The following is an 18697-nucleotide window of genomic DNA, read 5'->3' on the forward strand; positions in this document are numbered from 1 at the left end:
GTTTATTAGGGGGTGGTTACGTTCAGGTTCATTCTTCAGATTTTAGCAAACATTTTCATCAGCTCCCCAAGAGAGGGCAAAGCTGGCTGGTCTTGCTGGTATCAGGACTTGGGTGCCAGGAGGCATCCCCCAGGCTTCCCCAGGCTTTTCCTCTTTGAAAGAAGCTCACATGTTACCCTCACCTAGCAGTTCATTCCTTCAGTTAAATTCCACTGAGAAGCACGCATATATTGAACCTCCATAGGATGCCAGGCTCGGGGCTGGCTTCTAGGACATGATGACAGCGAATACAGGGTCCCCAGCCTCTAGTAGCTCATATTCTTTGGTTGAGATGGACATCTAAGGAGATGGTTTCAGAATAACAAACTAGAAAGGAAGCTCTGAGAAGGGACAATTAGACGTTGTTCCCCCAACCTGGGAATTCAGAGAACTTCCCAGGAGACATGGACCTTTTGCAGGCTGATGCTTGGGAGTGTTGGCTGGGAGAGGAGAGGTGGAGAGTTCATTCCAGGCAGGAGTGACACACTTTACAGGGAACAGAAAAGCAGCTCAAGGTTGCTATAAGAGATGAAGGTGTCAACAAGGGATACTGGGCGATGTAGCTGATGAAAGGTACCCTACATCCACGTTAGTATGTCTGATAGAATGAAGTAGATAGATAGACAGACAGATAGGGATGGATGGATAGATAGATAGATAGATAGATAGATAGGGATAGATAGATATGATGCATGGATGGATGGATGGATAGACATAGGTAGGTAGATAGATAGATAGCTACCTAGATAGATAGATAGATAGATAGATAGATAGATAGATAGATAGAGATAGATGAACAGACATAGGTAGATAGATAGAAATGTGTGTATATATATTGTGTGTTTATATATATTTGTATATGTGTGTGTGTGTGTGTGTGTGTGTGTGTATACATATATAGTCATTGCCATTTGGGTAGTAGTTAAAATTGGAGGTCAAGAATATCACCCAAATCCACTCTAAGGAAAGGGTAAAGAAGTGAGAATAAGGATGAGTTGAGGGGTAACATAAGATGTCTCATGTTTTTGGCTGGTGTGGTTGGGTAGATAGAAGTACTTTGAGGAATTAGGACTCCCAGGCAGCGACTTGGTTCCCTTGTCTTTAGAATTTGAATAATAGGATTGTTATTATAGGAACATCGTAGAAGACTGTTGAGATGACTAAGAAGTCAGTACATGCAAAGTGTGTCCTCAGTGCCCTTAGTGAGGGCAAGGAATACTGTTGTCTGCCAGAGTGCAAGAACTACGATCCAGACGTATTCTACTCACATCTGTATTCTTAGAAGCTAGAATAGTGCCTGACATATTGTAAGAAATTATTTTTGAGTGAATATGTAAATGAAAAACCACTTGAACTTAGGTTTGAAGGCTCAGTGGTTTAACTCAATGAAGCGGGCAGTGAATCAACGTGCTTGTATCGGTAAACCCATTGGTATTGGTGATTGATTAGATATTGGGTTTGAGGGAAGGGAGGACGTCAAAGCTGTCTCTTCCACGTTTGGCTGGTGTGATTCGCTAGACAGAGGTTCCCTTTAGGAATTAGGACTCCTGGGCAGAGACCTATATTGGGTTGGTGTATGGGATCCTTTAGTGTAAGAAGAGAAGAGGGTCAGGGACCAAGCCGAACATAAAAGGTGGTACGGGAGATGATGATCCAACAAAGGAGATACGGAGAGAGTGACAGGGAAATAAGAAGAAAGCTGGGGGGGAAGGGAAGGTCCAGGGAAGGTTCGTAGAAGTGGATGCTGAGAAACAGTCAAGTAGGATGTAGACCCCAGAGATCCATTGTGTATATTATACACGTGATGTTCCCGTGAGTATTTTCGGCGGAGAGCGAGGGGCAGAGGCTGGCTGGATAGAAGGGGGCCGGAAGGTGAGCTGTTTCTCAGATTCTTTTCAGAAATGTGTCTGTGCAGGGAGACGGGCTGTGAAAGGGGTTCTTTGTCATGGGGAAGGTTGGAGTGTATTTCATTCCCTCAAGTCAACTTCCGTAGACGGATCGTGAAGGTACAGGGGACACCTGAGAATGTCAGATTTCTGAGAAGACGGTGGGAAATGAGACCCAACATGCAGGAGGATTGATCTTTGCCAGGAGGAGGGACCTTGTCTAGTCTGGCAGAAAATGCGGAGAGCAGATGCTGGTGCAATGAGAAGGGATAGTGGCTGGAATTTGAAGGTGTTCCCAAATGAAGCCTTCTGTTTCCTCTCTACAGAAGGAAACAGAGTTACCTACTGAAGGCGGGGTAGGGCAGGGCATGGAGGTGACAAGTAGTATTCTGGGGGAGGGTTGACATGCCAGCTGCAGGTAGGGAACCCTGGATTCCAGGAACAGGAAGGAACCCCATTTGGTCACTTTAACCAGATGTTGAGAAGATCTCGATTTACAGAGAACAGATAGATATTTTCATTGAGGGCTGGTATCGTACTGGGAAGGCATGAACATGTGTCAGAGGTTCTCTGGGATCCAGTCTTTTGGCAAGAATGTGATGGAAATGGTATATTGCATGATCTGAGCTGGTCATTGGGACCACATAGGATAAAGTTAGCAAACGTCCCGAAAATTGAAGTGTCATTTGGAACAATTGGGACTGTCCACTTAGTAGAAAACTGAACTACTGAATGATCGCAGTCCTCGACGAGATGACTGCATTGGGTTTTATTTGACAAAACGTGTGACCGTGGTACGACAGGGTTCGATATTGCAGAGTTTGGGCCCAAGGTTGAGAAAGCTGTATTGGAAGGCAGAGGTTTGTGGTTAGATAATAGAGTGTTTGGATCACTCACTTTCGAGACGGAGCAGGTGGGAGTGATGTGGTCTGTGGGTGACGGAGGCCAAGGTTGCCTGGAGGGGCACATGGTTGGGGATGTGACATCAGTGGATAAACTGAGGTCTGGGAGGGCAGGGCGTTGATGTATTTCGTGCTAATCGAGCTCATTTTCCTGGATGGAATGCACAGTGAGACTAAGAAGATGAGCTTGTTGGGTAAGACTCTGGAGGAGAGAACTTTTGGAATGCAACAGGTTAGGGAAATGAAAAAGCCTAGCAAAGTTAAGGGACCAAAAGAGGTAGGAAACAGGAGTTTATAACCACTCCCATCTGTAAGGTTCTCTTTTTTTTTCCCCCCCCCCAGGAATACTCTGCATCAATTCATCCATTCTTTCGTTCATTCACTGCATATATTGGACCTTCTCTATTTGGAAGGTATTACGCTGTGGACCGCAGTTGATTCAACAGTCGATTAGAGTTTCTTCTCAAGTACTCTTGGTCCCGCTGGGACGATGAGATGGGATCACATTGATTGTCACACATCCCATAAACGAGAACCTTGAAAAATGCCCAGGAAATGGAGAGTAGGAAGACATTACATGTGGTAGTGGTTGTAGAAGCCTTGATTAAATAGGAAGAGCGTCTTATGCAGGCTTTCGAGGGTTTACAGAAATGATTGGGGGTTGGGGGAAAATCCTGGCAGAGAAAACAGCAACAGAACTTTGCAGAAGGTGGGATAGGATGAGTTGTTTGCTGGGGCACTTAGGTGAGACTCAGCTCCACTAAGGAATGGTATTGGCAGGGTACTTTACATTTCAGACTGAAGGAGAGATTCTTTAGTTTTTCGTTCTTGCAGAAGATATGAAGGAGTCCAATTAAGTGAAAAAATAAATCATCAGTGGAAGTTGCGGCGACATTTCCCCCCTAATAACACTGAAGGAGTTCATATTACGGAGTATGGTCAGGGCTGATTCACGTACCCTACTCCCCAAATCTAAATTCGGTAACTTTAAGAGCAGGGCTCTATATGTGGAAGCTATCAATCAAAAAATTTTAAAAAGGGCTACAGATGAACTTATCTACATAACAGAAATAGAGTCACAGATGTAGGAAAGAAACTTACGGTTCCCAGGGGGTAAGGGCAGGGGATAAATTGGGAGATTGGGATTGACACACACACACTACTATATATAAAATAGATAACTAATAAGGACCTGCTGTAGAGCACAGGGAACTCTACTCAATACTCTGTAATGACCTATGGGGGAAAAGAATCTTAAAAAAGAGTGGATATATGTATATGTATAACAGATTCACTTTGCTGTACAGCAGAAACTAACACAGCATTGTAAATCAACTATACTCCAATAAAAAAAAAAAAGAAAGAAAGAAAGAAAAAGAGCAGGGCTCAGTAAACTATGGCATTTAGGCCAGATCCAGCCTGATGCCTGATCTTGTAGATCAAGTTTCCCTGAAACACAGCCATGTTCATTTGTTGGTGTCTGGCCCTCCTGCTTCTGAGGAGTTGGGCAAACCACCCAAACCACCTAAAATCGTTACTCCCTGGCTTTTCAAAGGAAACACGTGCCACCCCCTGGCTCAGATGATTTAGCCGTTTGATGTCTTGCTTAAATAGTCACCTTTAGCTTCTGAAACCGGGTCCGTTAACTTAAGGGTGTTCTTCAGTTCTTTACCTTCAAGCAGTGACATGAGCAGACGGCTGCTGTTTTATTCTTGCCCCGATAACAGGTGGATGATCATGTGATAGGACCTGGGCGGTTTTGTCACCGCCATTGGTGGGGTTTTAGTGCCTGGACTGAATACATACTGAATACATTTAGTGCCTGGTCTGAATACATCGAGGAGGGTGTAAACTATAGCATCTTGGATGAGAAAGACTTTAGTGTGAATTAGATTCGTCACGTGCTTCCTTGCGATTCCCATCAATCCAGGGAACCAGTGTTATCAGGCGGGGAGATGCCCAAGAGGACAAAAAAATGACAAATAGAGTATTGCAGAAAACTCTGTGCCCACGTCAAGCAAAAGAATGGCAAGCATATGCTCTTGCCATTCAAAGGCATTTGACCTGCCGGGTGGCAGCACGTGCAAAGACAAAACTATAGAAGCGTGGTTTAGAGATAGCTGTTCCTAACAAGAGTCTCGGAGTGAATGGTAGAAGAATTTCTCTGCACCGTCCTGGAGAGCTTAACTCAGCCATCGTCTGTCTGTGGCTTCCTGTCACGGCCGAGTGCCACCGGGATGTTAAATGCGTGCACTTGACAATTACTCGACCAAATTTTAAATTTAGACCATGCTCTTTTCTCTGTTCAGACATTTTCAGAAAGAATCCACACTCCTTCACCTGTTTTTCCTGTATCTCCCTTGCAATCCCCTGTCCTTCTCTGCTAACCCTATTTCTCCTTCGCAAACCAACTCAAAGTCTGTTGCCTCAGGGCCCGTGTTCCCAGGGAAGAGGCATCCTCTGTGCTTTCTGTTGGGCTGCAATCAGAGTTATGCACAGCTTGTTACAAAGTCATGGGGAACTACTCCTGGGGAAGCAGCGTGTCTGTTTCTCCATCCATCCACGGGTTCCCTGCTGGAGGGATCCAGCATCTCTGGCCTCTTTGAGCCCAAGGCCGCCGTGCTACTGTCTCCCTTCCCCAAGGACCATTAGTGAGAGACCCTGGGGAGCATCTTGTGTTGACATTGTGACCCACTCCCAGCTCACCCCTCCAGCCGCTCCTGATACCCCTTTCATGCTCTATTTAGTTATTTTCGAATTGCCTCATACGTGCAAAGCTCGTTTTCCCAACTAAACAGTAAGAGCTATGCCAGTAATAAAATAATAACAATGATGAAAACGGCTATGGTCAGTGGTCTCCTGTCTCTCAGGCTGGGGATCATAATCCCGTGAAATACTCACATCTTACACGTCTGGAACGTGTGGCACAGCGGTGGACCCGTGTCCCAAGGGCACAGAGCTGGGGTTTTTGTTGCCTAGGGCTGCTGCACGAATTCACCACCAGTTTGGTGGCTCAGCACAACACAAATGGATGATCTTACAGTTCTGCAGGTCCGATGTCCAAAATGCGTCCACGTGGGCTAAAATCAAGGTGTCAGCAGAGCTGTGCCCCTTATGAAGGCTCTCGGGGAGGGGGGCCACCTGCACGCCTTGGCTTGGCCACCTTTCTCTCTGTTCAGAGCCAGTGACGCAGCATCTTCCAGTCTCTCTGACTACAGCCTCAGCTGCTCCGATGCCAGTTTTCCTGCTTCCCTCTTTCCCCTATAAAGAGCCTCGTGATTGTATTCGACCCACTCACATAATCCAGAATAATCTCTCCTTCTGTCGGACAAGGTACCATATCCCCAGATTCCAGGGGTTGCAGGTGGACATTTGGGGGTACCATTATTTTGCCTCCTACCAGCGGTAAAAAGTAGAAGTGGAATTTGAACCCCGTGACTCCAGAAACATTGTTAGAAGTCTTTGTTGCTGTGAGATCTGAGTATCCCTGATGACAGAGTCAGCACTTGTGTCCACCAGGCAATGCTGGCCATGTGTCATGCATGTAGAGACCATGACATGTATATATTGGGTTGGCCAAGAAGTTTGTTTGGGTTCTTCCGTAACATTTTATGGAAAAACCCAAACGAACTTCTTGGCCAACCCGATACATATTCTTCACCACAAGAGATACAGTATTGCTTGTGAAATTCTCATTGAATCCATGTCATTAAATCACTAGGTCCTTCCAAATCGTCCATCCCACAGTAAGCATTGAAGAGTGCATTGAGGTACGTGTTGGACAGACGTATAAATCTCCTTGATGCCTCTCCTTCGGCATTTTAGGGGGAAAAGCCAACAACTGGGAAGGAGGCATCCGGGTTCCAGGCATCCTCCGATGGCCAGGGGTGATCCAGGCTGGGCTGGAGATCGATGAGCCAACAAGCAATATGGACATCTTCCCGACGGTGGCCAAACTTGCGGGGTCCCCTCTGCCGGAAGACAGGTACTGTGACTCCCAGGTGCTCGGGGCAGTCTCCTTCGGATTTTGTGGGCAAGGGTGTTCCGATTCGCCTGCACGGTGGCATATGCTACTTCCGGCTGGACCCTTTATCCACGCCCAGTTATGGGACTTACTGGTGGGTCCAGCAATGTAAACACCGCTCTGTCCATCCTGTTATCCCAGTGGGAAATAAAGTCCAAAGCCTGAAGGGGATGGACAGTCTTTTTGTTTTTTTAATATTTGTTTATTTATTCATTTATTTGGTTGCACCAGGTCTTAGTTGCAACAGACGGGCTCCTTAGTTGGGGCTCGCTGGCTCCTAAGTTGTAGCACGTGGGCTCCTTAGTTGTGGCAGACGGGCTCCTTAGTTGTGGCATGTGAACTCTTAGTTGCAGCATGCATGTGGGATCTAGTTCCCTGACCAGGGATTGAACCCGGGTCCCCTGCATTGAGAGCATGGAGCCTTATCCACTGTGCCACCAGGGGAATCCTATGGGATGGACGGTCTTTAACTGAGCCTCCCTCTTTTGGCATTCCATGGAACCTCTCTCCCTCCCTCTCTCTCCTCTCTGTCTCTCTGTCTCTCTGTCTCTCTGTCTCTGTCTCTCTCTCTCTCTCATCTGTGCCCATCATCGGCTTGCAGAAGGGCAGCTGAGCAGATGCCCTCTAACCTCCCTTGTTTCATCCCACACTTCTCCTGGCCCTGTTCACCAACTCTTTGCTGCAGCAGCAAGAAAGGCAGTTGGGTGCCTAGTCAGGCCCCTTTTTTCCCAGCACATCTTCATTTAGCGAGTTCTAAATGAAATGTCTTTCTCTTACATTTAAATACAACTTCCGACGGCATCACCCAGTGGTTTCTCCTTAGGTGTTATTACCAATCTGAAGAGTTCTAAGTGAGGCACACTGATTCATTGTTTTCGTTAGTTGGGTAGCAATCCAGGGTAACGGCAGGCACACGGGCTGCAAATCTTGTTCAAATTCAGCTGCCGACAGAACCAAGAGGAAACTGGAAACCGGAGACGAAAACAACAGCTGAGCCAGAGCTGAGTCCATGGACAGGTTTGCTCACCTCCCATTGTGCACAACCTTGGTTCACTCTTCTTTTTTTTTTTTTTTTTTTCAAATTTCTGCATTAGGTATACGTTCCTCTCAAAGTGCACACACACACACACATACACACATACATACACACATACACACTCACAGATGGGAAAGGCAGAATTGTAGACTTCAGCGCTTCTCAAACTTTGTGGCCTCGAGATTCATGTACACTCTTCCCAGATCCAGGAGCCCAAAGACGTTGTGTTTCTGTGGGCGGTATCTATCAGCGTTTGTCATATGAGCCATTCAGCCTGGAAATAAAAGTTTTTAAACGCAAGAGGGCCCAAGCACACACTGCATCGGCTGACAGAGTGATAATGGAGCCACCGGGGAAACCCATCGTCAGCTCATGAAAGAGTGGGGGTACAAAAGGCAAATAACATTTTGAATTACTGCAAAGACAGTTTGAGCTCACAGACCTTCTCGTCGGTCTCAGGCATCCCTGTGGGTCTCTGGACCACACCGTCTCAGGGTAGCTGATGCTTCAGAGAAGAGCAGAGATTCCCGGAGCTATGCTGCTGTGGCTTCACTGCTGCTGAAGCATTGAAGTTCCTGGGCCTTGATTTCTTCTCCTGCAAATGGGTTCACACTTGCACAGGATGGCAAGCACTAGAGCATGTCAAGTGCAGAGTAGAGATGCACGAATACTTGCCATTTTTGTTTCACCCGCCATATTGAGAGGTAACAGGTAGGGAAGTAGAGTTGTTTCCACTTACACGTTTCACGTCCATCTGGGCTCAGAGAATCATCACTATGAGGGCTGAAGGGGCTTCTAAGAGCTGCTATTCCAATCAAACTATTCTTCTTCCCCTCTAATGACAGAAAACTTGGCAGGAGTAACTCATCAAGAGTCTTTTCTTACAGAAAACTAAAACTCTCACTCCTTATTTTACTTGCTTTCTGGCCCTGGTTCTTTCCCTTGGAATAAATCTGAATAGTTCCATGACCCGTGCACACTGAGTGTTCAGATAGTTTCATTAAGTACATTTTTCTCTCATGGTTCATGATATTAAATTCGTCGGTACTCTCTGCTTTCACAATATCTTTATATTTTTATTATTTTTAAAACATTTATTTATTTGGCTGTGCCAGGTCTTTAGTCACGGTATGCAGACTTCTTAGTTGTGACATGCAAACTCTCAGTTGCGGCATGCGTGTGGGATCTAGTTCCCTGACCAGGGATCGCACCCGGGCCCCCTGCATTGGGAGCACAGAGTGTTAACCACTGGACCACCAGGGAAGTCCCTGCTTTCACACTATCTTTAACTGGTTTTCCACCTCACTGGGAAGAGCCAAGGGAAGGGAAAATTTCAGAGGCAAAGAGGAAGATCCCTAAAGGGAGATCTTGCTGCCGGCACCTCGTACCCGCCCCAATCTGAGGCTAATGGGGGTCATCCTGTTTTTCTCCCACGTGCCCATTGAGGAAGGAAGCAGCCTCCCTCCTAAGCTGACCCAAACATTTTGTGCACGAGCCAGTGTCCTCAGTGGAACCCATTCTGAGTATTGAAGGTTCTTTCAATGGATCTCACCCGTTGATGGTCCAACTCAACCCAATGATACTATGTCTGGGTTTTGGTCCAAGGCTCTATAAGATGTCATTGTTCTCCAAGAGACAGCACAGATAAGAAAACGGCAATCTGCTTCCAGGTTGCTCATGGGAATAAAATGATCTCACAATATACTATTTAGATCATGTTAGCAACCAGGTCTAGAAGACGTCCTTGTGTGTCTGCCCTGGAGACGTTGACCATCTAAAGGGATGGTTCTCAGCTGGGGTGACTGTCCCTCCCAGGGGCCGTTTATCAATGTCTAGAGACATTTTTGATTGTTTTGACTCGGGACGTTGCTGGCATCTAGTGGATAGAGGCCCAGGTTGCTGCTAAACACCCTACAATGCACAGGATGCCACCCTCCAGCAAGGAGTGATCCAGCCCAATATGTTGGGAGCGCTGAGGTTAGAATTCTGCTCAAAAGCTTATTATTGCTCTTTTACGGAAAATGTCGTTATCTATATAATGAAAACCTCATCAAAACTTTTCAATAAGAGCATCCGGATAATATCCTCATATATGTCCATATCCATCTGTAAATCTGATACACAGGTATCTACTCTTTAGAAAACAGCCTAACTCCCTCCCACTAAGATTGGTGGAAATCAGCTTCCCTGGTTTCTTGCTTAAGCAATATTAAATTTACGTTTCTCAGGTGAGTAGACACATTCAGAGAGCTGGACCCAGGCTATATGACAATCACTTAATGAGGTTCCCTCACATTTTGCCACATTTTTCATTGAACGAGAGGAGTTTCGTTCAGAAGACCCGTGTCCTTCAAGTACAGCTTTGTAATTCTCAAGAAGCAAGTGCTGTTCTTGACAATCCTAGCTTGGTGAGAAATGAAAAGCCCTTCGATGCAGGGTTTCTGCTTAGGTAAAAAGAGCAGCAGTCCGAGGGTTACACATAGAGATTTTCACTTTGCAGAGTCTCCGTGCTGCCATGAGAATTCTCTAATTCAACCCCGTGGTGTGCCTATATGAGATTCCTCTTGACGGTGAATCTTTCCTTCATACCGACCGTGGCCATCGCCCCAGCATATGCAGAAAAATCATTCCCCCTGCATCTCCAAATAAGCTGATTCTGGACATACATGGAGGGCAGTCTTTCTCTGTGATATAAAACATAGGCAACAAAAATATAATACCTCAATACATTAATTCATTAAAGTGAAAACCTGTCAGCCTCATCTTTGCAAGCAGACAGAGTATTACCATAGTGAGTCTATGACCATGCTCCCTCTTCATGAAGATTGGCATGCCCAACTCTACTATTCCATAATGAAAATTCGATTTCATTTCTTTTTTCCAAGTTTGGAAAAGAAATCCAAATGCTTGGTATCACTTATGTCTGATGAAGACAAGGGGAGTGGCTTGGTTCTCCCACTCAGTTTTGCTGACATCTAGCTGGGTGACCACAGAAGACTTCTTCCATAGAGCACTACAGATACAAGAGCAAGCTGTACCCAGCTCAGCTCCATTTTGCAGAATAAAAGTCGAAACTCTTCACGTATGTGTGACTACGTGTAATTGATCTTGCTTTCTATTCACATATGGCAGAATGTTTGATGTTTATGGGTGGAAACACTTTTAATTATGAAAGAGACTTTCTGGGTACTTGGGATTCCCTTTAATTTATCAAAGATCTATGTGCTTTCTTCTAAAAATGTTTCCTGTCCTACTCTACAGTGAAAAAAATCACCTTATTTTTTTGTTTGTTTGTTTTACATCTTTTCTGGAGTATAATTGCTTTACAAGGGTGTGTTAGTTTCTGCTGTATAACAAAGTGAATCAGCTATACATATACATATGTCCCCATATCCCCTCCCTCTTACGTCTCCCTCCCACCCTCCCTATCCCAGCCCTCTAGGTGGCCACAAAGCACCGAGCTGATCTCCCTGTGCTATGCGGCTGCTTCCCACTAGCTGTCTGGTTTACATTTGGTAGTGTATATATGTCAGTGCTACTCTCTCACTTCATCCCAGCTTACCCTTCACCCTGACCCTGTGTCCTCAAGTCCATTCTCCACGTCTGCATCTTTACTCCTGTCCTGCCCCTAGGTTCATTAGAAGCATTTTTTTTTTAGATTCCATACATATGTGTTAGCATACGGTATTTGTTTTTCTCTTTCCGACCCAGTTCACTCTGCACGACAGACTCTAGGTCCATCCATCTCACTACAAATAACTCAATTTCGTTCCTTTTTATGGCTGAGTAATATTCCATTGTATATATGTGCCACATCTTCTTTATCCATTCTTGTGTCGATGGACACTTAGGTTGCTTCCATGAATCACCTTATTTTGAATATGGCAGCAAGTGGCTCACCTTGTGCCCCAAGTTAACCTCTTTTTCAGTCCCCCAAGCCTTTCCCTTCTGCTATGATCCCCAAATCCTCCCCAGAGTGGACCCAGCACAGGTGGGTCGGAGGGACGTCCCGAAGTACATGGCTCACTGACTCAGCTGAGAGAGATACAGCACATTCGTGGGGGGATGAAGTCACTGTCCCCCCAAAAAGTTCCCCAAACATGTTCTTTTCAGTAACGTGAGAGTCATCCGCATGCTATTGAATTTGACCTGAAATTCAGACATGACTCTCCTTGACACTGAATTGTTACTATCCCCATGGCTGCCATGAGTCAGGAGCCCAAAGAGAATCATCTCACTTTCCAAGTTAAAGGCAATCTCAAATGAGCACGTTTTTCACAGAATCAGGCAGACACCAGGGGAAAAAAGCATCCAATTTTGTAGCCGTGGCTGTCCTGCAAGCGTGCTTTGAAAAGTTGAATTTGTTTACAGAAAAGGCCAATCAGACGATTCCCATAGGGAAGCGGCGATGCTTTGCATCACTTTGAAAGTGTAGGGGCCTTTCTGCCTCGAATCGTGATGTTGTACAAACATTTCCATCCCAGCCATCCCAAGTATTTTGGTAACTCAGACACCGTTTAAAAGTTTAGCTCAATAGAGTCACTTTCCATTTTTCATGGCAGAAATGAGCCTCTTTTTGACAAGCCGTATTTCTCCAGCACTGTTCAACAGTGGTTGCCATCGCAGCGTGATTTATTGCCGGCTTCCAGGAAAGAGTGCGTTAGGTATAGGATGTAAAACAAAGATGAGATCAGTCTCTGCATCGCAAGAAAAAGGAAGTTTGCAGAACAGACTTTGCTTCCCTCCTTAAAAAAAAAGAGACACATCTGCTTGGAAATCAGAAAAAAAGTCTATGAGATTTACAGTGTTCTTTTTGTCATTCAATCCCCCTTTGTGGGATCAGGCCCAGTTCGGTTATGAAATACCAATCTTAAGAGAACAGTTCTGTCTCCTGGGTTCTTAAGTGCTGAGTTTTGTGGGTTTATGATGAAAAACAGCTTCGAGAAATGAGCTAGACATTGAGTCAGAGAAACAGAGATTCACTCTCACCCTCGAGCCATCGTGGAAAGGCCTTCTCTCCACGTGGAGCTAAAGGTGGTGGAGAGGTGTCGGGCCCATCTGTCCCATCTCTCACCTTCAGGGTTTTCACCACTGGGGGCTTTTTATGCGCAGGTCCTCCTCTCTGCCCGTCTCCCCTCATCCCTTGCTTCCTTTCCACCTACTTAGGCTCTCCTAATCTCAAGGACTGAGTTTTTCTTGAGATTCACAATACCGGCCATTTCAGGATAGAACTAGTATCCGGAGAACACACTGCTTCTGGATCGAATCATCTCTCTACCTTGTTCCTCTCATGGAAGATGAGAATCAGGCCTGGAAAGTGAGCCAATTCTGTCTTTTGTTCTTATTTTTAACTTACAATAATAGAATATTTTCAGTTCCGTGGACTTGTGCGGAGTGCATGATTAATAACTAAGGTGGGGACCAGAGAAGCAGTCAGCAGTAATTACATGATGGGATTTTTAGCGACACCAAAATAAACCACAAAGAAAAAAGAAAAAAACAAAAAAACTCAAGGGATGTAGGACCTCTCAAGGGTGCTTACCCACATTATATAACCAAGTTAACCAATAGGTTTAACTCATAGTAGGAGAGGCGAGGGATGGAGTGTTTTGGGTTTTTTAAAAAATTTTTGTTGGAGTGTAGTTGATGTAAAATGTTGTTAGTTCCAGGTGTGCAGCAAAGTGATTCAGTTATACATACACACAGATCCACTCTTTTTAAAGTTACTTTCCCCCACAGTTCATTACAGTATTGAGTAGACTTCCCTGTGCCCTACAGTAGGTCCTTATTAGTTATCTGTTTTATATATAGTAGTGTGTATATTCAGTCCCAATCTCCCAATGTATCCCTCTGCCCACGCCTTTACCCCTGGTGACCATAAGTTTATTTTCTGCATCTGTGACTCTATTTCTATTCTGTAGATAAGTTCATTTGTACCCTTTTTTTAGATTCCACATATAAGCGATATCATATGATATTTGTCTTGGAATGTTTTTAATCAGAGAAGGAAAACCCTCAAGTTCAACAATCTACCTCCTCCCAAGTAGCCTTCTGCCCCAGGTTTCGGTGACAGTGGCCTAATGGTAATCAACGACTTCAATTTCTCTAGTGGTTGTTAATGTATGTTTCACTCAAAACAAAATTATAGGCTTTTTTCCTTTATGTAACATCCAAATAGTCTTAATTTTGCTCCTTAGCAGTTGTATACAGTTATTGCCTACCATCTGGAAAGTTCCCCTTCTCGGCCTAGTTATAGAAGAGATATATTTACCTTTGAGAACATAAACATGTGTGTAATGTGTATATGTGATATGTAAATGCATGTGAGTACGTTTACATCTTCGGGGTATTTAATATCATCATGATTATTTACAAATCACGTCCCTGGGACTTAGAACTTCATTTGCATTGAAGTCCATCCAATCTAAATTGCCCCATGCTGTATATTATCTTTTTTTTAAACTCAGATTGTCAGAAATTCTTATTTGCTATAGATCCGTAGTTTGTGAATACACTGTTTGCCAAGGCAATAGGCAGAAAACTCGGTATAGGAACAGCAGCAGGGGAAAGCAGTGGAAAGCACGGACGCCCAGTCAGCTGGGTTTCAATCCCATTGGCTCTTATGACACACGTGGAGTTGGGTGAATCACTCCATTTCTTCATCCCATCATCCCGGAGTGATACTGGTCACAGCTCACGGTGCTGCTTGGAGGATGAAATGAGTTCATGCACGAGCAGAGCTGGCCTCCCTACATTGCATACGGCGCCCAGTGTGGGTCAGTTAGTGTCCTGGGTTGGTTACTTCATTACCATGTTGTAGCTCTATCATGCCCCCATTTGCTGGAAGGACCGACATCGGGAGGTTTTAGCCCAAGGCTGATGTGGCCCCCTGATGCCCACCTGCTTTGTCCCCCAGGATCATCGATGGGCGTGACCTGATGCCCCTGCTTCAAGGGAGAAGCCATCGTTCGGATCACGAGTTTCTCTTCCACTACTGCAACTTCTACCTGAACGCCGTGCGCTGGCACCCACAGAACAGTGAGCAGACGCATCTTTCTTTCCATGCTTGTAGGGCTACGTGCAGTCACTGCCATGGGAATAGAAGAAATTGCAAGAGGGCGTTGCTCTCATGAGATGCCCGAAAGATGCTCAGTTTTGCTTTCTCTGTCCTCCTCCGCGTTCCTTCTTCTCTTACGCCTCCCGGTGCCCTGGTGGTCCAGGCAGGGCGTCACACATTGCTGTGACATGTGCTTGCAGCTCCCTCAACCCGGGAGGACTTCCTTTCTTTTCCCTTCCTGGTTAATGCTTATCCATCCGCCCCAACCCCCCTGAAAGCCGTCTTCTCTGCCTGCTGTCCTGTAGCTTTTGCACTGGCACCGAATGCCCTTGAGATGTTTACCTGACCTTCTCTCCCGAGCCTCAAAGGTAGGGGTCGTGGCTCATCGATCTGTGTTTGGTCACGGATCGTGTGTATTTGCTAGATGTGGATATTTAAGACAGAGTTCAAACGCTTTGATGTTATCATGAGTCCCAAACCCAGGGGTGTTGTAAATCGTGCACTGTATCAGTGGCGGGACCTTCTTTGGGTTTTCCAACAGCGGATACAGGGGTGCATTTCTAAAAAGCATAAAGGACCAAGTGGAACCAAGTGAGAATCGTCGGTGTAGTGATAGGTTCACATCTGGTTTTCACGTATTTAAACTTAGAATTACAGTAAGGCTCACATCGCTAAGATGCCTAGGAGTCTATGGGAATCCAGCAACTATTACGCCCCTGCTGTATATCCCAGAGGTAGAGGCTGCTATTGGACTTTGAGGTTCCTCTTCAGTGGGAAACTGAAACTCCCCACTTCTCTAGTGTGTTTTGGGATTCTGCTCCCAGAGGCGAGATTCTCAGAGCAGCTTGTGTATCCCCTGCAGCTGATGACTTGGTAAAAACTCAGGTGACTCTGATACTGGATTTCAATGTACCCCTCACCCCATTCTGCTCACCCAGTCGATTTACCAGAGACATCATTTAAAGAGCAGGTGCTCCATTATTCTTAGAGTGGAAAATGATAACCCTTCCGTTACCCAAAGAGATCACACCAGGTTTACCCTTCAGCGTTTATACTTTCAATCTGGACGGCTTCCTTGAGATAGCTTCCGGAAGACCAATATGGCAAAACCATGGGCGCACGATTCCCGGCCCAGAGGGATCCTATTTACGTATCTCATCAATGTGTCCATCATTCCTAACACCCATAGGAATGCTGTCTCTTCTTAGCATTATTGGCGGCATTTAGATCTGAGCCATCTCATCATAAATGAGAGATGTGGTCCTCGCCACTTCCTTTCATACGGAGCCTGCGAGAAGCGTAAAGAACAATGTCTCGGGGACTCTTGTTTGTCTAAAGAAGGATGATATCACGTCCTGAGCCTTGCAGAATTGCATTTAAATAAAGCCAACCCCGTCGAGTGAGAGGAGCCGGAAGAAACCTACTGGATCAGGGGCTGGGGAAGCACATTATGTGGAGGAGTAAACAGAAAAGGGACAGGAAGAGGCAGAAAATAGGAGTAAGTGAGAAAAACAAGACCGAGATTCTGATAGGCAGCTGGCCTGGGGATAAAGCTTGCTTCTAAGACAACACACAAGTGACATTTTCTCTTATGCAGTTCCTTACTATCTTCTGTCCTGAAGCAGCAGCACACGAGGAAAAATGACGGTGTTTCCACACCGGAATCATGCATGTAGCTAAAGGGACTCAGGAAACCGTGGGCTTTATGAATCGTCTCATCTACTTTTCAGATTGTGCCTGAAACTCAGTAACAACGGTTGCTGCCTTGGCTGTCACACGTGGCTCCATGGCTGTTTGCTCAGTATTTCATCTGTTCGTTTGTTGTACACGTATTTATTGAGCACCTACTAAGTGGCACCTTCTGGGCTAGGCTGCGCACCTGTCAGTGAGCAAAATAGACCAAATTCTCTGCCAGGGAGTTGCTGACCTCTTAGCTCAGGACAGGCTGAAGGCTGTGCAAACAGCTGGGAATGCACAGGTGTGTAAGGAAGTGTCACCCGTGTGTGTGGAGTTACCTGTCAACTAGAGAATACAGAAAGTAAACTAGTACTAGAGGAGATGACTGACATCATCTCGGATCTGTGCTGGTAGGAGTTTATGGTAATCACTACACAGGAGACGCTTCCCGTAATTGTCAGTGGTAAGAGGGCTGCCTCCTGGCCTCCAAATACTTTGCTAGAAAAGAAGAGAGACGTTTAGGATCAGGGTTTAGAAATGTAGCGTCAGGGCAGCAGTGAGCTGGAGCCACCTCCGGATGGCTCAGGCATCTTGCCAGCTTGTTGGGAAAGCACTGCTACCTGGAAGTCAGCCAGGCGGCGAGCGCTGACACCCCGGCAACTGGCAGACCTGGCAAACGCACGCCCTGTTCCTCGCTCGGAAAGCACAAGCTTACCAGCAGTAAGTACGCTGGTACCCGTAAACTAGAGCTGAGTGGTGGTGTGGTTAAGATCCAGTTGCCGTTTGTTTTGATCAGTTGGACGCCTACATGTTACAATTCCCAACTTGTTACTCATTTTCCCAAAAACTTAGAGCTGGAATGCTGTTTCCACCCTTTTAAAACATGAACCCCTTTCAGCTTTCATATACAGTGTCTTCTCTATAATTGAATCATTCTCTAATGATAATGTTTCTGTAATTTCGTTGTCTCAGCAAATTGAATGGCCTAACTTAATCATCTCATATCCTTACGCCCACTGCATTTTAGAAGAACTCACGAAAGTGTTATTAGGACACCGGTAACTTTTCTTGCATTACAATGGGAATTGTGAGTTTAAATTTACTGTTCCGCATGTATTCAAAAAGTTTGGCTTTAAGTTTTGACCTACGAAGCAGTGTTAGTAAAAATTCAATGTAATGACAACTTGATTTTATGGTAAAATTTATCTTAAAAGACTGGTAGTTAGCTCTGAGATTCTGCTGCAGATTTTTGAGCAGATGAATGTAAGGCTATAAACTAAATGCTCGCATTAGTGTGAGACTTCCCAGGCCAGCTGGTCGTACAGAAATCCATGGGATGTGGTTATGCTGATGTGGAATCCAAGGAGTCCCATAAATCCTGCTAGCTTTTCAATTCAAGTTTGTTGGAAACTTCTCTCCTGTGACTTTCTTTTAAAGCATCATTTGAAAAACCTCAGTAGTACCCCTGAAGCATACATTGTGTATAGAAAAATGATAAACAATTTTGACCTTTAAGACTTCAAAATAATTTTTTAAAATCTTACATCACAACAAAAAGCAGTAGGGAATTAGAATTCATTCCAAAGAAATTTGTTTATATCTAGCTCTTTTAAAGGTGCCTTTTTTTGAAAATAGGAGATAAGTGAGGTTTAAAATTGCAACAGTATGACGATAGTATTTGAGGAAAAATGCTTGCTTTGTTCACTAAGATTTTCACCCAGTTAAAAAATTAATTTTGCCTCTAAAATGCACCTAAGAAAAGAGAGAAGATTCTAATTGCAGCTGCCTATGTCTCAGGAGTTGATCGGTGTAAGAAAGGCTATGCTTAGTTTTTGTCTTTATTAATGACTTCAGTTTGTGTCAGTGGTCTGATTCTCCTTTGTCTGATTTTCGGAAGTTAAACCTGAAGTGTCAGAAACAACAAATCGAGGGCCGAAGCTGAACTCACGGGGGCTGTGGCATTTTCACATGAAAGCTGCAGAGAACGTTCCTGTACTCCAGCTTACCTTAAGAAGGAGAAGCCCTTGCCCAACCAGAACTTTTGTCGCAATTAAGAAAAAACGCACATACGTAAAT

At 45.1% G+C, this 18697-nt stretch overlaps 1 protein-coding gene across 5 annotated transcripts in view; it reads left to right on the forward strand.

Annotated features, from left to right (window-relative positions):
• LOC309978871 (steryl-sulfatase-like) overlaps positions 1-18697 on the forward strand; it is a 180278-nt gene that overhangs the window by 149959 nt on the left and 11622 nt on the right. For 4 of the 5 annotated variants that reach the window (XM_082865523.1, XM_082865519.1, XM_082865520.1 and 1 more), the window contains 2 exons: positions 6653-6812; positions 14804-14925. In XM_082865523.1, the coding sequence (XP_082721649.1) occupies positions 6653-6812; positions 14804-14925 (282 nt within the window). The remainder of the gene's footprint in view (positions 1-6652; positions 6813-14803; positions 14926-18697) is intronic. The other variant, XM_082865521.1, reaches the window with a different exon arrangement.

The sequence above is a fragment of the Leucopleurus acutus genome (genome assembly GCF_964270905.1).
Source record: "Leucopleurus acutus genome assembly, chromosome: Y".
Taxonomy (NCBI): Eukaryota; Metazoa; Chordata; class Mammalia; order Artiodactyla; family Delphinidae; genus Leucopleurus; species Leucopleurus acutus.